Here is a 19,429-nt window from a genome sequence, read left to right on the forward strand (position 1 = left end):
TGAAAATAAAAATTCACTCAATTTTGGTCATTATCCTTGGTGTGCATTTTACTGAAATGTGGATTTACAGTTTGGGCATTTCAGGCAGTGATTGCTTCCATATGCTCTGTTCACAAGCAGCCTGAAGATGACTTTTCAGAAAGTTAAAAGTCTTTCTACACAACTGAAAAACTCTTTCTGATGGCCCTTTTATTTGAAGATGGTAGCATTCCTCTTGGGAATTGTAGAAATGCTATTATTTTTAAATCCCTTTTAATGCTGCAGGATAATACCTGAACCACTGCAATTTATGAATAACCTGTAGCTTGCTTCCCACTCGACATTCAACAAGCATTTATTGGGGCCTAATGTGTAGCTGGCATTGTAGGGAATACATAAAATGTAAAACACAGAGTTCTTGTTCTCTAAAAGCTAAGTAGGAAGGAGGAGAGAGAGAGATCCAACACATATCCAACACTTTTATTACTATCTACACTTCAACTTCTGATGAACTTATCCAGTGTCAAGGATTTAATTGTCATCTGTAAGTAGACAACTTTTAATTTGTTTCTTCAGCCCAGACATTTCATCTGAATTGCAGACTTACAGTTCTTGCTACTACTCAGCATTTCCTCTTAGATGCCTAGTGGGCACCTCAAATGTAACGTGTTCAAAACTGAATTCCTGATTTCACCACCACCCTGTCACAGTGTATGGCAACTCTAATCTTCAAGTTACTCAGTCCAAAACCTTTGAGTTACCCTTGACTTCTTTTTTCTCTGTCTTACCTCATACACTGTGCATCAACAATTTTTGTGTGTGTGTGTGTGTGGTATGTGGACCTCTCACTGTTGCGGCCTCTCCTGTTGTAGAGCACAGGCTCCGGATGCACAGGCTCAGCGGCCATGGCTCACGGGCCCAGCCGCTCCGCGGCATGTGGGATCTTCCCGGACCGGGGCACGAACCCGTATTCCCTGCATCGGCAGGCGGACTCTCAACCACTGCGCCACCAGGGAAGCCCCATGCATCAACAATTTTTTCTGGCTATAAATTTGAAATATATCCTTAATATGATCACTTCTTACACTTCACTACTAACCACTGGTGCAAACCACTGTTTCATCTCCTTAGGACTACTTCCATGGCCTCTTAACTACCCACCAGGCTACAGCTTTTTCCTTCTGTAATCGTTTTCAATAGAGCAGTGAAAGTGATTATTTTAAAATGTCAGTCAGATCATACCACCCTCTTGCTAAAACCCTGCAGTGCTTTTCCACATTATTCAATGTGAGAATTATTCAGATTCGTAGAGTTGCCTATAATGCCTTCTATGCTCATTCATACACACATACATGCATCATCATGTCTGTTAATCTCTTCCTCCTAACTACTTCCCCAGTATGCGTATTGCTTAGGGTCAAATCGGAAGTCAGAAAAATAAGAGTAAGAATTTAAAACCACATACATGCCAAAAGAAAAAGAAAAACATGGAGCTATGAATAATTGCTGGGTAAGTAATTAGGAGAAAGAGATAATGCAGAAACCATGAAAGCAAAAGTTTGTCAGATGTAGCAAGTGGAGTATGGTGGGCATGGCCAACTCCACAATTTGTTCACCTATAACCTTTGGCAAGCTACTCACTTTCTCTGAACCTCAGATTGTCCTCTCTACAAGGAGGATAGTGATACCCTTGTACAGGGTTGTACATAGAGAAATATACCTAGCATATGTGGAGGTTCAGCTCACCCAGGTGAGCCAAAAACATTAAAATCTAGACTACTAAAGTCAGAGGACCTGGCTGATAGCTTGATATGGAAAACACCTGTAAAGTCAATGACTTCCTCACAATGACAGAGACTTCTTCAAGCAGTAGACAGCCTTGAAATCTAATTCTTTCCTTCCAAAATTTAGGGTTATATAAAAACACCTATTCCTCTTACCACATAGCAAAGAGCAAGTAAGTCAACAGACCTGTTTTGGAAATCTACTGTGAGCAAAGCAGTGTGAAAAATATTTAGGGGGATAGAACACTATGAGCATAAAGCTCCTGCCTCAAGAAGTTTATAACTGAGAAGATAAAATAGATATTTATGGTATAAGTACTATATGAAAGCTGCAGAAAAACAGAGAAATGAGGGGTAAGGCTCCGGGGGAGGGGGAATGTCATGAACTCAGGTAAAAATTATATATACACACATATATATGTGCATATATACTCTATGTATGTATACAGATATATAGAAACAGAGGGAGACTTGTGAAAACTAAACTATTTCTAGAGGGACTTTAAAATTATATCATGTGAAGGTGCATGGTGCGGGCAGGGTTTTGAGAGAGAGAGTTAGAAGTGATGCATGTGGCTTCTGGGAAGAGGCTTGGAAATAAGACTAATAATGACAACATAAACACTAAACTAATAATATTGTTTTGTCACTACGGTGTTGTCAGAGGCAAAACATCTGTTGCAATAATGAAAAGTATTAATTTCTAGAAATAGTGTGGTGAGCTCCAAGAAACAGTTTTTGATTGAATATAATCCAAATTGCAAGATCAAAATCTATTGCTTATAAGGGGCAAGAAAAAGGAAATGTTCTAAAAATTCTTCAAGAAAGAAGAAGAATGATTAAATTTATCAGAGTACCGGCATAATCATAATCATATTGCGTACCTACCATCTGCTATTTATGTGCTGAAAATTCAAAGGTGACGAAAATAACTGTTGCTTTAAATTCTGTGCACACTTTAGAAAGATTGAATAGCTCTGTGTGTGTGTTACTCAAAGATATTATATAATATTATTTAAAGTTGGATCAAATATTGGAAAAAATATATAGGCATATGTATCAATATATGTAAAAGTAGAAAAGAATCTGGAAGGACATGCATCAATCTTGAAACAGTGGCTATACATAAAGGTGTGGAAAAGACTGCTGATTGTCCTTAAATATCTGTTCCCTCCTTTCTTAGTAACATAGCTCCTGAATTATAGCCAAATACTGACTGTCCACCATGTACATTTCTTGGCTTCTCTCCTGATGTAGTATGGTCATGTGACTAAGTTCTAACCAATGGGAAGTGTCACGAGAATTAAAAAGAAGTGTCATTAGAAGCTTCTGGAAATGTTCTTAAAGGGAGGATTTTTGTTCATATTCTGATCCTCCTCTTTCCTCCTCGCTGGAATGTCAGTAGAATGGCTGTAGCTTAAACAGCCATCTTAAACCATGAGTTGGAAGCTTTGTACTGAGCAGAGCAGAACAAGAGAATATGAGCTGATTTCTAACTCTGGAAGCTTTATCAGCCCGGGATTGTCAGCCATGAGACTCCTTCTATATTGACATTTAATCCAGTGATATTTTGAGCATTTCTTTCATTTGTAAGAAGAAAATAGGATGGTTTTATATAATTTGACCCTTTAAAATCTAAAATGTATTTATATATTGCTTTTACAGTTTAATGTTTAAATTTATTTATTTTTCATCTTAGTTTTGCTTTTCTTTGTTTTATAGATGGAAAACTTACTAGCCAGTGCTGAAATATATGTTTTTCTGTCATGTTTTGTTTTCACATTGGCCTATCTTCCATGTTGAGCTAAATGGACTCATATGATTTAATTACCTGACAAATTTACAGTTAGAAAATTTCTTTTCTCACATTTTTAACAGCTAAAACTTAGAAAATGTTTAACTTACAAATAAGTACCTTACACCGAATAAGTACCTTATTCACCAACTTCTCATGTTTGAGCCCTGCCAAAAATATTTCTCTTCTTATGTCTCTACTGAGTCTGGAAGACATTTTTACAAGTTATTCCACTACTGAAACTTTAGGAATTTTTGAGACTTCTCTCCACTTAAGATGTTGACCTCAAATGGCATAACCATACAACAATAGAGGAAAATTTAATATATTACTCTAAATTAAGGTAGGGTGCCTTCCATGAACCAGAGTTGTCAGATTTCAGGAAAACACTCTCCTAAGAAATTGTAGCTTTATCAGAGGACCCCAGAAAAATTCCATTAATTATCATATTGGATGTAAGTATCCCATTCCAACAGAGATAACATTGGAGTCCCAAACGAGATTGCAAGTCTATGGGTGAGAAGAGAGGGCAGAGAAGGCATAAGTGATTTCATAAGAAAGAAGAAAAGGAAGCAGAGAACATGTATGAAGAGAGCCAAAATAACCTTCAGAAAGAGAAAGTTTAATACCAAGTGTTAATATGCAGAACACAAATCTGGAACTTGGTAATCCACAACACTGGCTAAGGGGAAGGGACTTAAAAGTGTGCCAGGATAGTACCCTCAGGAAAGCATTACTTCTGGAGCATCAAGAGAAATTAGAGAATATATGTGCTCCTTGGAGACATGGTAGTGAAGGTAGAGGTCAGTAAAAGAGCAAAATTAAGAATTCTGTAGAAACCAAGCAGAAACAACACATACCAACCCGCTGCCACCCACCCCCAAACATCCTCCATTGAAGAAAGCAATGTTACTACACTGACAGAAGGAAGTACTATTGAACAAGGAATCTTATCTACAAGTTATCCAGGAATAGAAAAATAATTGGACAAGTTCTATTCAAAACTAAGAATTAAAGAAAGTTTGTCAGTACATTTTAAAAGTTGATCAACATTCTCCTCAGACAACCACAGAGCAAAATAAAATTGTAACATAACACTTCAAACTGAATTAAATGTCTCAAACAAGCATTTGAAATGTTTTAAGGAGAAAATCTAACAGAATCACAAATTCAGAAGCTAATCATTTAAATGGCCAAATGACAAAGAAATGCAACAACCTCAGGATATATTTTAAAAAAATAAAAGACATAAATTACAAATTGCTCAAAGGAAATTAGATTAAATTACATTGAAGAACAACAAGAAAAAATAATTAAAATGAAATAAAGAAGTAAAAATGTTCAGAGTAAATGAATCAAAATGGAAAATAGGCCAAAAGTATAGCATATGTATTTGAAGTCTCTGAAGAAGAAAAGCAACACAATGGTACAATTAATATTTAAATCTATAATCTAAGGAAACTTTCTGAAAATGAAACAAATGTACTTAGTGTTCCTAGAAAAGCTGATCCAGGACAATGAACTCTGAGCTATGTCTTAGTAAAATTATTAGATTTAAAAGACAAAAAAAAAAAATCCTCAAGGCAAAAAAATCAAATTACTTTTAATGGTAGAAAGTTAAATCATTATCAGACTTCTCAAGAGCAACACACGAAGAAAGCCAGCACTAGAGAAGCACTATCAAGAATTTTTTTTTTAAGTGCAAGCCAAATATTCTATAATCCATTCAAGATCTCCTTCATGGCTACAGAGAAAAGAGTTTTAAACAAACAAGTGCTAAGAGAAAAGTGGACACTTGAGCCCCTCCTGATGAAACAACTAGAGTATGAGCTTCATTCAACCATGAAATAACAGGATAAACTTGACAAAACGACTAATAGTCATCATTTAATATATTTAACTGTAGAAATGATGCTAAAACAAGGTTAGAAACATGGGTTAAATGATAATTTGAAATCATCGTATGGTATAAAAAATGAAAGGATGGTCTTATTAAACACTGGGAGAAAAACAGGGAAAGAAAGGGGAAAATAGAATATCATTATTAACTAGTATAGAGAATAAGTGGAAGTCACCTATTTCATTTAAAACAAAGAAAAAAAACAGAAAGGTTAAGTGAAAAAAAGTGGGGAGTAAGGGCACTATAAAAGGTATAAATATAAAGTTAACCACTATAACAAAAGTACAAACCTTTCTAAAAAGAAAAAATAGCAAAAACAAACCACAGAGAAAAACACACAGATATACAAAATTCAAATAATAATAAATAACAAATAATGAAATACATCTTTTGTGTATATATCAAACACAAAATCCTGATAATGTACTATCTTCTAAAACACACATAAACATTGACAAAAATCAGTCATGGATTAGGTCTCATGGAAAACACCATTAAGTTCCACTGAGTGGATATATTACAACTAAATTTCTCTGATCAAAATACAATAAAACTAGAAAAAAAAATTAAAAAATTTTTCCATCTGAAATTCAGAAAGCCTTCTATTAAACAACTCTTGGGAAAAAGGAGAAATACAAATATATATTACAGAGTTTTTTTAAGACATGGTAGTGAAAACACTACATATGAATCTATAAAGAATATTTAAAGGAGTGATTCATAGTTTTAAGAATCTGTATCAGGGCTTCCCTGGTGGTGCAGTGGTTGAGAGTCCACCTGCCGATGCAGGAGACGCAGGTTCGTACCCCGGGCTGGGAAGATCCCACATGCCGCGGAGCAGCTAGGCCCGTGAGCCATGGCCACTGAGCCAGCGCGTCTGGAGCCTGTGCTCCGCAACGGGAGAGGCCACAACAGTGAGAGGCCCGCATACCAAAAAAAAAAAAAAAAATCCATATCAATAAAAATGAAAAAAATGGAAATAAATATATTTAACTCCATCTTCAAAAGCTAAAAAAATATATATATAGCAAATTTTAACAGAAGATATAAGGAAGGTAAAAATAAAAGGAGAAAGTAATAAGGTAAGTAATTTTTTCAGTAGATTAAATTAATAAGTTAAATCTTGGTTCTTAGAAAATATCAACAAAAGACAAATCATTAGCTAATCCAATCAAATAAAGAGTAAAGAACTTAGACCAATCTATACAAAAAGTTATCAAGGAATTACCCCACAAAAGAGGACCAGGCCCGGAGTGTTTCACAGGTGAACTCAGCTAGTCTTTTAGAGAACAGATAGATCCAATATTATTCCAGATTTAAGGAGACTAAGAGATACAACAACTAAACGCAAGACATGATCCTGGACTAAATTGTAGGATGGGACAGTATTGGGATCAGTGACAAGGTTGTAATATGGACTGTAGATTAAAGTATGGCATCAGTGTAAATTTCCTGAATTTGATAACAGTACTGTTGTTCTGTGTACAGAATATCATTGTTATTTTAAAATAACACATATAGTTGCACTCAAAGAGGGAAAAATTAGACTTCAATAAATAGACTAGAATAAATAGAAAAGTATGTTCTTATATCCAAAGACTCTGTTGAAATATTTTTTCTGACTAAATTATGTTATCTTGGAGTCCATTCAGCATCCCAAAGTGAATTTATGACAATGATTTAAAATACATTTGAAGATATATTTACATGGTTTTAGCTTAAAAAACTCTGAAGGTGATAAAAAGGGAAAGGAAGAAATTCTTGAGCTGTAGATACTGACATAAAGGTAAAACAATTAAAACTGTATGAAACTGGACCAATAAAAAAGAATAGAAATCCTAGAATGTGTGTGTGTTTGTGTGTGTGTGTGTGTGTGTATGCATGTGTGACTGTATGAATTAAGCATATGCTGAAGGAGTCATTTCAAGCCAGGAGAGAAATTATACTTTCTTCTAGAACAATACTCAGGTAATGGGTTAATTGTTTGAAGGGAGGAAGTAATTATGTTCACATCACATTGACTCTGGAGACAGCCTGCCTAGATTGGAATCCTGGATTTTAGCTCTATGACCTTAGTCAAGTTACTTAATCTATCTGTGTCTCAATTTTCTTATCTATAAAATAAAAATAACAATATTGTATATCTCACAGAATGTTTGTGAAGGTTAATTGAATTAAATATTGAAAAGTATTCAGCTCATAATAAGCATTATATAAATGTTAAATAGTAGTGGCTGTAATAGTAGTAACAAAATATCCTTGGTACTTGTCTTAATTGGATTTTTAGATGGCTTATCATGTGCTAAGCTATAATCAAAATAATACCATTCTTAATATTATTCAGCCATAAGAAAGAATGAAATTCTTCCATTTGTAGCAATGTGGATGGACCTAGAGAATATTATGCTTAGTGAATTAAGTCAGACAGAGAGAAACAAACACTGTATGATATCACTTATATGTGGAGTCTAAAAAATAAAACGAATGTATATAGCAAAATAGAAGCAACTCAGATATAACATTAAGGGAGTTGCAATAGTGGTCATCTTATTGGAATTTGACTGTTTTCTTTATAATTTTTTGTTCTTTAAAATTTTTCTAGGATTTTTAAGTATGATCTTAATTTCAGAGTAAAAGTTACTTTAACAACAATTTCATTGGTTCAACCTGGATATTTATTCATTTCCAGTGGTATATTTGAAAAGTAGTGGATATTGTACTGTGTGTTTATAATTGAAACTGAAATATTAATCTGTAACCGTGACATAACATATCTGTGTTTCTTTCAAAGAAATGCATAAAATGTTGACATTGAGAAAATTAATAATTTGTGATTAATTTCACAGTTTGATTATTTTTCTTTTCCCCAACTTACATATTGTATTTATTTAGAAAGGTCTGTTGAAACTTTAAAGTCTTTAGAACAAAAATATTTATATTCCCATATTAGCAAGTAGAGAATCCTCGTAATATAAGGTCTCAAGAAATAATTTTTTAAATTACAATTTCAAGGTGGGAAAGGCTCTTATATTACCAGTTTCAGTCTATTCATTATACAGATGAGTAATCTAAATTGATGAAGGTTTGGCTACTTGCCCAAAGTCATGTCATATATCTTAAATGAAGATGTAAAACTCGAACACGTTCTTCCTTTCTTCTTCCCTCTCACCTTTCCTCCCTTCCATCCTTCCTTCCTCCCCCCTTCCTTTCTTCCTCTCTTAGCTTTCTTCAATGTCTACTTTCTCCCAAGCAAACCTGAAATTTTTACATTAAAACATTATTTCAAGACTAAAGAATATAAAATGATATTTAAGAAAGCTGTCAAGAAATTTTTAAAATTTAAGCATAGTTCATACTTGTGAAGAGTAGAAGAAAATGTATGGTTTAAGAAGCTGAATAGGCAGAGAGAGACCTAGTGCTTGTTAAATGTGTGCTAAAGCTCTTCAGTAAATATTTTCCTTCCACTTTGCACAAAAAATCTTTAAGGTGGGAATGATAAGGAGAAAATACTTAGAGTAATTGAAGCTCATGATAGGCACTTTTAATGAGTTTGAATTTCCACGTCCAAATGAACGATATCGCAGGGGGATAAATGCATTTCCTGAGGTGATATATGAGTTACTATAGATAATGTGTACAAAACATGAAAAAGAGGGCTGTTATATAGTTGGAGATTGGCATATTCAAAATTAGAAAGGAAATTTATTCTGACAGAGCAATGAATTTGATTTTATTCTCTGGTAAAATTATGGAATGGATTATTAATCAGATGTGTTGTAGATGGTAAAAAAAAAGTAAGCAGTTCATTTTCTTTTTTGATGGCATTAGCTATTCATAAAATGAATATCTGATTATTCATATATTTTGAGTTCAATAATGCCTTTTACAAAACACTTAAAAACTATATAGAAGACTTCTCTGGTGGTGCAAGGGGTAAGAATCCGCCTGCCAATGCAGGGGACATGGGTTCAAGCCCTGTTCCGGGAAGACCCTACATGCCGTGGAGCAACTAAGCCCGTGTGCCACAACTACTGAGCCTGCGCTCTAGAGCCTGCGAGCCACAACTACTGAGCCCCCGTGCCACTACTACTGAAGCCCACATGCCTAGAGCCTGTGCTCCGCAACAAGGTAAGCCACCGCAATGAGAAGACTGCGCACTGCAACGAAGAGTAGCCCCCGCTCACCACAGCTAGAGAAAGCCCGCGCACAGCAACGAAGACCCAATGCGGCCAAAAAATAAATAAATAAAAAACAAAACAAAACTATATAGAGCTACTTGGCTAGATGACAGTGTAGTAAAGAATACTCATAGGTGATTAAAAAACATATCTAAGATATTAACTAATTAGCTGTTTTCAAAGGGGGTAGAACTATAGAGGCAAGTTTCAATACTTTGAGCTTTCCCATGTACTCTTCATCAATATTTTACTAGTAATATGATTGAAGAATTAAAGGCCTGCTTCTCAAACTTCCAAATGATGCAGAGCTAGCAGAAAAAGTTGATATAATGGTTGATAGTAAAGATTCAAAATATTTCAGATAGATGTGAAGGTCAAAAGAAACAAAGAATGAAATTGATGAAAGATAAATACAAGATCCAACATTTTGCTTCAAAATCAACTGCATAGGATTTCTGAGGACTTCTGGATTGATAGTATTTTATTTTAAAATATTTTGAAAATTTATTTAATCCTAAGTTTAAGTCAATGGTAATTCACTTAGTAAAAATGATTCAGACTCCAATGTCATTTAAAAAACTGTATTATTCATATCATCTGAGGAAACATTTGTGAATTGGACTATGTTCACAGGCAAATGACCAGTATTTTGAGGGATATGGAAATCATATCTTGAGAAGAATGATTGAATAAGCAAATTATTCTTTATTTTAAAATAATATTTCCAAGTAAGGAATAAGATAGCATTCGACAGGTATTTTAAGAATAGTCGTAGAACAGACCTATTTAGATTTATAATGTGATGTATTGATAACAAAGCTAACACACTTAATAGAGGATACAGAGAAGCATATATCAATCATAATAACACCAAGGCTTTGTATTAATTAGAATATTGCAAATATAAATTGTTCATCTTAGCAACTGGGCTTGTTATACTATTAAATAATAAAATGTTTGTGGAGCATGTAACATGGTACTAGGTATATAGTAAACATTAAATAAATGTATAACTGTTGGTATTATTAACATAATGTCGTTAACATTATGTTCAAGCATAAACTAGATAATTATTTGTTAGATATGATCAGTTATTTCAAATTAAATTTAGAGTAAATGTGTTCCAACTTCTCTGAGTGTAAACTTCTAAAAGTCAATGATCATGAGGCGTATTTGTCGTGCCCTATTGTATTATCCATCCACCTCCTTCTCATGACTTGAAAGAATGTAAATATTTCCTTTCAAGAAAAATGTTACAACTGTTTAATTAGAATAGTTTTGAAAAACAATTATCTATATTCCAGGTTTAGTGCTAATTCTTATCACAATTCAAATAATCACTTTTACATTAAACACTTGACATATAATAATATTTTGTAATGTATTAAACATACTATAGTAGACTCAATTACCTTAGCTAGTGGCAAATGACATAAACATAAATAAATTGATAAGCCAAAAACTTGATTTTAATTATTGAAGTATCATTCATGAAGATATAAATTTTTTGTCACTGCTACAAAATTTAGCAAATTTTTATATTGCCATTTTATTTTTATTCTGTAAAATTCCCTCTCCATCAAGTATGCTGAGAAATAGAGAGATAATTTATAAGAATTGGGTAATGAATATCTAGTGAATGTTCTATCTTCTTTCATTCATATATGAAGCAAGTATTTATTAACCATGAATCTATGCCAGACAAATGTGCTTGATACAGGAACATGTCAATTTTTTTAAAAAGTGACAGTCCCTGCCTTCACAGAGCTTGTGGTCTAGTAGAAAACTTCATTGTTCAAAAATCATACAAATAATGTAAAATTGCAACTCTCATACTGTTAGGGAAGTGAGGGATACAGGCTTCTGATGGTGTAAACAACAAGAATTACTATTCCAGTCAAAAGAGCCATGGATAGCTTTCCTGAGGAAGTGATAATTGAGCTGATTTATGAATATGAATAAAAGTTTACTTGAAGAAGTTTCAGGAGGGTCAATTCAGACAGTATAATCAGCATGTATGAAGATCATGCATTGGGAAGAAGTGCTGGAAAGAAAAATGGTCCAGTAGGAATATGTCGAGGTAAGTGGAAGATAGTGTATCCAAAGATGTATAGGCTTTGTTAAAGATTTTAATCTTTTTCCTAAAAGCAGTGCCAATCCACTGAAAACCTTTACATTGTGGCAGAGATAGGATCAGATGTGCTCAACAGAAAGAATACTTTGGCTGCAATAGGGAGGTTAGAGATGAGAAAAGGTAGATTTCAGGTAGACTCGTAAAGAGCCCTGGAAAGCAATGATGAGAGCTGAAAATAGTAGAGAAGTGAATGAATATTAGGATTCTCAGTAGGTAGAATCAGAAGTGACAGACAGGATAGGGGAATAAGACTGAGAAAAATAATGAGATCACCGAGATTTAAGACTTACATAAAAAGATTTTCATTGAAGCAGAAAATATTGGAAGAGGACTGGTTTGAGTTGAATGCCTCTAGTATGATCTTGGCCATGTTAAATTTGAGATGTTTTTGAGGCATCCAATAGAAATATCAATTATGTAATTGCATAAATCAGTATATACTCCGGAGCTCATCTCTGTATCTACAAATGTAAATTTTGTAAATCATGTGTATAGATGGGAGTCAATGGAGGTAATGATATGAATGGGATTGCCTAGGCAGAGGATCTCATAGGACAAAAGGGTGTAGGTCCAAGTCCAGAGGATTGCCGACATGGGCTTGAGAAGGAACTGAGAAAGAGGCTTATATCATGACATGAAATTCAAGGAAAATAATGTTTATGGTGGAGGGGGCCATCATCACTGTCAAATATTGTCAAGAAGCCTAAACAGATGGGCACTAAATTCTATCCATTTGATTCAATAGTGTAAATATTAAGAAGCGCTGCGTCCATTGAGTAGTCAAACACTCGATAATATGAATACAAGAGTCTTCCAGAGTGACTGTGAGGTGTGGAAATACAGACAAATCTTTAGAGAAAATTGACTATGAAAAAGTGAGAGAGAAAGGGTAGCAAGTGGGAGTCAGAAGTCAGAGAGAGTAAAAGGAAAGGTTTTTCTCTTTTTGTTTTTATTTTAATGAGAAAGAGTTAAAGAACCTTTTCATGGGAAATCAACAATTGGTAGATGATGTTGAATACAAGAGATGGGAGTTTAAGCATCTGAACTGGAGGGGATTTGTTGATAAGTTTACTGATGGAGGTTTGGCATTAGAAAGGAAGACATCTCCTCTATCACAAATAAAAGTTAAATAGAATAAGCTGGATGTGGGGTATAGGTTGAGAAGTAGAAATAAGTGTGAATTTTAATTCAGTATTTTCTGATTCTCTATAAAGTAGCAGTGAATGTCATCTGAGAATTAGGGGAAGTGAGAAGATTAAATGTTTTATGAGGCTAATGGTTTGAAAAGTCATTGTTGAAACTGAACAAGTGAGTTGACATACACATACACACATGCATGCATACATACAGAAATAAATAGACTAATAATAGAAGGAAAGAGAAAGAAAGAAAGAAAGAAAAAAAGATAGAAAGAAAGAAAGGGAGGGGAGAGAGGAAGAAAGATACATGTGATTGATCATTTCTGGTTACTTAGACATATTCAAAAAGTTTTAGGACCATCTTTCTGAATCAGTGGTTCTTGCCTTTTTTTTTTTTTCTGCTCCAGTACAGCTTCTCTACAAGTAAGGACTATCACATACTCATATCAAGCATGATGGTCTGCTATATCACTGATTCTGAAGGCTGGATTGAGGTACTTCCTTAGAAAGGTGTATACACATCTCAGAGATAGGAAAATGTGTGTGTATAAGTATGTGTCGTGTGTGTATGCAAGTGCATTTGTGCAGTTTGAAAAAGCCCATTATATGATTCTAGTATCCTCTCCACAGGGAGACTGGCAATTTCTTCTTGAGAATAGAATAGCCAAGTGTTGAAAGTGGGCCAGAATTGAGGAAGTTCTCCATAGAACTAGGACAAGCAATTACTATATTTAATAAATATTTTAGCACATACAAAATAATCAGTTCATTTTTCCAAAAGAAAACAATAACAAACAACAGCACATCTTCCCTAGATATTTTTCTTTATTACATTATAGAAATTCACTTTGTGATACATACAAATATCTATTATTAAAATCAGTATAGTGACTATTCTAATTCATAATCATTAAATGTAAAACATTTATTTATTAGCAAAATATTTCTGAACATTTACAAATATTCAATCAACATGTCAGCAAATCTCTCCTTAGGTGGAATTTTCTGTTGAGTCATAAAATGCTTTGGGTCCCTAGTGCATCAATTCGTAAATTACTGATCCACAGTACTTTAATATCCTGAAAAAAGAAATGTACTTTTTGAGAGCCTAATTGAATCTTGAGGAGTTATTTATTCACCATTAAGATTGAGATAAATGAGTCAGCTCGCAATAGTCATACTAAAGACAGTTATATTCATTTCACAAATAGATAAACTGAAGCTCAGAAAAGGTAGGACTAGAGAGCTAAGGATCCAGGTTAGATTTTCCTTCTGAAAAGACCCAATTCCTAGTAACTAAGCTATGCTAAATAAATATATGTGCTTGAAAGCAATAACTATTTCTCTGAAAATTCATTTCCATATGGAGTTATTAACTTTAATACCTCTCAGTTAATAATCCGAAACTCATAATTCTTATGTTAATATAGCCTTGTTGCAGTGTAAATAGTACAATTAAGAAAAGCAAAATTTCAGACTCTTTTAAGGTAAAAACTCTCCTAAAACCAGTTATCCTAATTGCTTACAATATGAGTCATTTGGAAAACAAATGATTTCTTGCAGTATGGTAAAGTGATTATGAGCCCTGGCTTTGCAGTAAGAAAAACATTGCTTTAATATCTGGCTTCTAAACTTATTAACTGTGAGAAGTGAATGAGTTACTTAAACTCTTGAAGTTTCAGTTTCTTCATCTATGAAATGGAGAGGGAAACATGTAATTCATAACTCATTGTAAGGATTAAATGAGAAAAGTTATTTAAATACTTAGCTTACACTGTATAGACGGGCTGATACACACACACACACATACACACAATGCTTAACTTTAGCTAGACTATTTTTGCAGCTGTTATTACTTCAGAGACTAGATGTATGGGAATTGGTTTAGCATTCCACTAGGCATGTTAATTTTCATGTCTTTTTTTCTTTTCTCCAAAGGCATTAAAACCAGTTTCTATATTCTTTCATCAAACTATAAAAAAAAAGAATAATGAAAATGTTCAGTTTACTATTGTTTGTGTTTGTCTGAAAGGAGCTTCGCACAGCTTTAGTCACAGCCACAGATAATTATTTCAAATAAGATGCATCTTTTAGATATTTAAATATGTTTTCATATCATAGAATTTAAATGTGAAGTCATTTGTTATGTGCTGTCACTGCAATTCTGCCATGTGCCTTATATAAGTAAAATAGCATGTGCTCTGTGTGGTTGTGAGTGCTAACACTGAGAATCTGAGACACATACTGAGAACAATGGTTATTGCTCCAAGAAGAATTATCTGTTTCCTTAATCTTTAATTGTTCATTAAAATGTTTCGAGGTTTAAAAAATAAAATTATGGTAGAAACCCCTGGTGTATGATGTTATAACTTAATGCTATGAAATCTCTAATAAACTCTGATATATTTAGAACCCAATAATATAAATTTTGATGCAGAGAAATCTAAACCAAGGGTGAAGTGCCACGTTGAGTTTTTGTTTTTAATAACTTAGATGTTAAGAATGTGTTGAATATCTTGGGAACATTTTCTCAGGAAGAATTCTTTAGAATAAGTTTTACCTTTGCTACTGTGTTTATGATGGCTTTGATAAAATGACCCAAGGAAAAAAGACAACTTCCTTCAGGCATTGTCTGTGTCTGAAATATTCTTCACTGATTTCACATGCACTGATAATAGGAACAAGGTAATTTGTCTAACTCTGGTGGGCCAAGATTTGCAGGAGGAAATGAAAAATTCACATATAGGTCTTCTCTAAGAAGTCTCTGCAGTGTTTTTCAGTTTATATAAAAAGACTTAAGATGTTGCCTGAGGCATCTATTTTATTTTCCTCAAGGCAAGCTAAAGTGCCACAAATCAAGTTGTTTTTCACACTGTTAATGTATTCCTGTCTCTTTCAATTTCTCAGAGGGCGGACATAGGGATTTCTGCTTTGACTATCACCCCAGACCGTGAGAATGTGGTGGACTTTACAACACGTTACATGGACTACTCAGTGGGAGTCCTACTTCGAAGGGCTGAAAAGACAGTGGATATGTTTGCCTGTCTTGCACCATTTGATCTCTCACTATGGGCTTGCATTGCTGGCACAGTTCTTCTGGTCGGTCTACTGGTCTACCTCTTGAATTGGCTTAATCCCCCAAGATTACAAATGGGATCGATGACTTCTACCACTCTCTACAACTCCATGTGGTTTGTGTATGGATCCTTTGTGCAGCAAGGTAAGGAAAAAATATATATTTCAGTACAAAAAAGGAATGTGATGTTTCATATGCCATGCATTCAGTTAAGAACGTTCTGTGTCTTGACATCAGTAAGTGTTCTAAAGGTCTTTACAGCAATGCTAAGAAAAGAACATTTCTTGCTCTTTCCTAGTGGATCTCAAACAGCAGATTTTCAGCAAAAAATGGTACAGTATCTTTTGATGTAAGTTCAGTTTTATCAACAAAGCCAAAGATGAATGTCAGAGGTAAGGTTCACAAGAAACTCAAGAGGAGATTTTCCTTCCCAAGCTCCGATTCTGAGAAATAGCCTTTCTATTTCTCAGATAAATACTTACTGAGATTTATGAAAATACTTACTACCAGAGCAGATATTGCTTAATTATTTATGTGTATAAGAGATGTTAAGACTTGCTGTTTGTTGAGAGACATTGTTTCATGTATTAAAAATATTCATTGGCAGTGAAAAGACTTTAAGATTCTGATAAGAAATTTACGCTTTATCTCTTACTTTAATATATAATTTTTACCAATTAACTTATAATTTCATTATATTCTAAACAATGTCTTTGTTGTGTTATTCAATAGTCAATCTGCCTACTCTTTAAACTTATCTAGGTAATTACTTGACTCTTACTGCTTCAGAATAGAACAATATTTATTGAGCCCCTTATTTGAGACTACTGCCATCATAGAAAATGAAATAATAAAATACTTAGGGGATTGATAGTTTTTTGCAGACTTGTCATATGTATTGAAGAGAAGACATAGGTGTCACAATGGAGACACATGATGCTTTTGCCTTAATATTTACAGCTCTCAATAACATCTTACTTTTTATATACACTTGCTATTGGATCTTCCATTAAATTTCATTCTTTCTGTTCTCATTTAACTAATCATAAGGTTTGCCTAGACTTTTCATCTCTACTTTCTCACATAAAGTCTATCCCGCAAACCTCTGTAAGCATGCTTTTTCCCGCTACCTTTCTGTATCTGTGTATCTTTATTGCAGGTATTTTTGGTCCATTCATTAATCACTAATCTAGTAGATATTTAATCCATGCTATTTATTTAAGTAGAACTTTGCTAGGCACTGAGTATACAGTTGGGAGCAAGGGAGTCGTTGCCATGATTGAGCTACAAGTCTTGTGGAATGCAAACATGTAAAATCCACGCGTGATAGAGACTGTTATGAGATCATAGTCGTGGGGAGGGTGAATATATCTTAATGTCGCAAAGAAGGCTTTTTGAATTAGTACTGTATAAACAGAGACAGAAGTAACTATGCAAAGAGCTTATTGAAGAAAAGGATGGGGGAAGGATACATAGATGGTAGGATAGAATTTAAGACCAAGAAGTGAGGGAGGAATCAGAATAGACTATGCAGAATAGACTATGGAGCTGGTAAAGATGAGGCTGAAGATATATTTGTTATTATCAGGGGTTTGAATTTGATCTTCAGGGAAATTAACAGCAATTTAAAGGTATTAAACAGGGAAATGCATGTTTAAATTTTTACTATAATCAGAAACATTGTGATTGTAGTATGGATAAAATTGAAAGAGAGCAATGTGGAAAGGGAAACAAATTATCAGAGTATTATAATAACTAAATAAGGAGTTAATGTGGCTTGCACAAAGGTAAGATGACACTGGGAATCAAGAGAAGGGTATTGATGAATTGGAATCTATAGAACCTGATAAATTATATAGTGGTATGGGGATTGGTACTGAAGGAGAAAAAGGAGGTGAAATTTTATCCTAGGTTTCTGGATTGGGAAATTATGTATATTGGTTGTCGATGTCATTTTCTGGGGAAAAAAATTAAGAAGAGCAGGTGTGATGTGGAAGATGATGCATTCATTTTGGTACATTTGAGTTGAGGTATCTGTGAAATATCCAGGGGTATATTTCTAATGCTTGTTAATGGTTTGATATATTTGTCAGAAGCACAGAAGAGACATCTGGGCTAAATATACATTGAGGAGATATTGGCATGTAGGAGATAATTGAAGCCATGGAAGTGAACGAGATCGTACAGAGTAGTTGTTCTCAACTGCATACTCCTGATTGAGGACGACTGACTCAGAGAGGGCCTAGGACAGAGCCCTAAGGAAAGGAATGGGTAGACGAGATTTCAGTGATAACTAGTAAGTAGTGACAAGAAAGATGCAAGTACCATGTGTACCATCTAGTGGTATACATACCAAGTAAAGACAATATTTGAATATGGAAGATTGGTTGACAGTGTTAAACATTTCAAAGAATCAAGTAAAATTAATACTTGAAAGGTGTTCGTTGGATTTAGCAATAACCTTGTTATTGGTAGTATTCCAGTGACTAGAGCTGCATAATAAATTCCTCCAAAACCTATCAGCTTCGTGGGTCACAAGTTTAGACAGGACATGGTGTGGATGGCTTGTCTCTGCTCAATGATGTCTGAAGCCTCAGCTAGACTGCCCAAAGTCTGGAGGCTGAACTCATCTGAAGGCTTGTTCATTTCATTCATACGTCTGGTGGTTAATGCTGGCAGAGAGCTGGTGACCTCAGTTGTCCTCTCCGGCCTTTCTCCATAGGATAGTTTGGCTTTCTCACACCATGATGATTGATTTCTCTATAGAGCGTGTCCCCAAAATAGGGGGAAGAGTCAGTGAAACAGAAGAATTTTTTAGTCCAGGTTGGGGATCACAAACTTGTATGATGGTGTGAGCTTCTCTTGCAGGAAACACTCTGGATGTGCCACCTCATGGCTTTGTCATGAGAATTTAAATGGTTTTAAAATGTGAAGTTCTTAGATACAGTGACTTATATAAGTATCACAGAAGTGTTTACTCAATAAATAAAAACAAATTAGTCTCAGCTGTGGACAGTTAGGCACACGAGAAAAGGATAACAAGGCAGATTATTTTAGATTATTAGCAAGATGGTGGTTGAAATAGTAGATTCTAGGGTACATGGAGCAATAAAAAATAGAAAGACCAATAATCAGAGTGTAATAGAGAGTAAGACTGGAAAGTAAGATAGTGGTAGTGGGAGAGAGTAGAGTTCTTGATGAGACCAAATAACAACTGTAGAAATATCAGTGTGAGATAGTTCAAAGTTTGTATTGACAAAATGGGACACCTGAGCCTAACATTTTTGAGATGAAACAGTAGAGGACAAGTTACAGGTGTGTAGATGTGGATTCCTGAAGAGTTGGTGAAGAACTTCAAAGCTGATCAACTGAGAATCCGCAGGATTAGATGAACCATCTGTAATGATGGTTGGCTTGGATTAGAGAGAAAGAAAATAAGCCGTG

General features: G+C 34.3%; 1 protein-coding gene across 2 annotated transcripts in view; it reads left to right on the forward strand.

Annotated features, from left to right (window-relative positions):
* GRID2 (glutamate ionotropic receptor delta type subunit 2) overlaps positions 1-19,429 on the forward strand; it is a 1,355,780-nt gene that overhangs the window by 1,061,361 nt on the left and 274,990 nt on the right. For both annotated transcript variants that reach the window (XM_065877462.1, XM_065877463.1), the window contains one exon: positions 15,817-16,129. In XM_065877462.1, coding sequence (XP_065733534.1) covers positions 15,817-16,129 — 313 coding nt within the window. The remainder of the gene's footprint in view (positions 1-15,816; positions 16,130-19,429) is intronic.

Source organism: Phocoena phocoena, chromosome 5 (assembly GCF_963924675.1).
Source record: "Phocoena phocoena chromosome 5, mPhoPho1.1, whole genome shotgun sequence".
Lineage (NCBI taxonomy): Eukaryota > Metazoa > Chordata > Mammalia > Artiodactyla > Phocoenidae > Phocoena > Phocoena phocoena.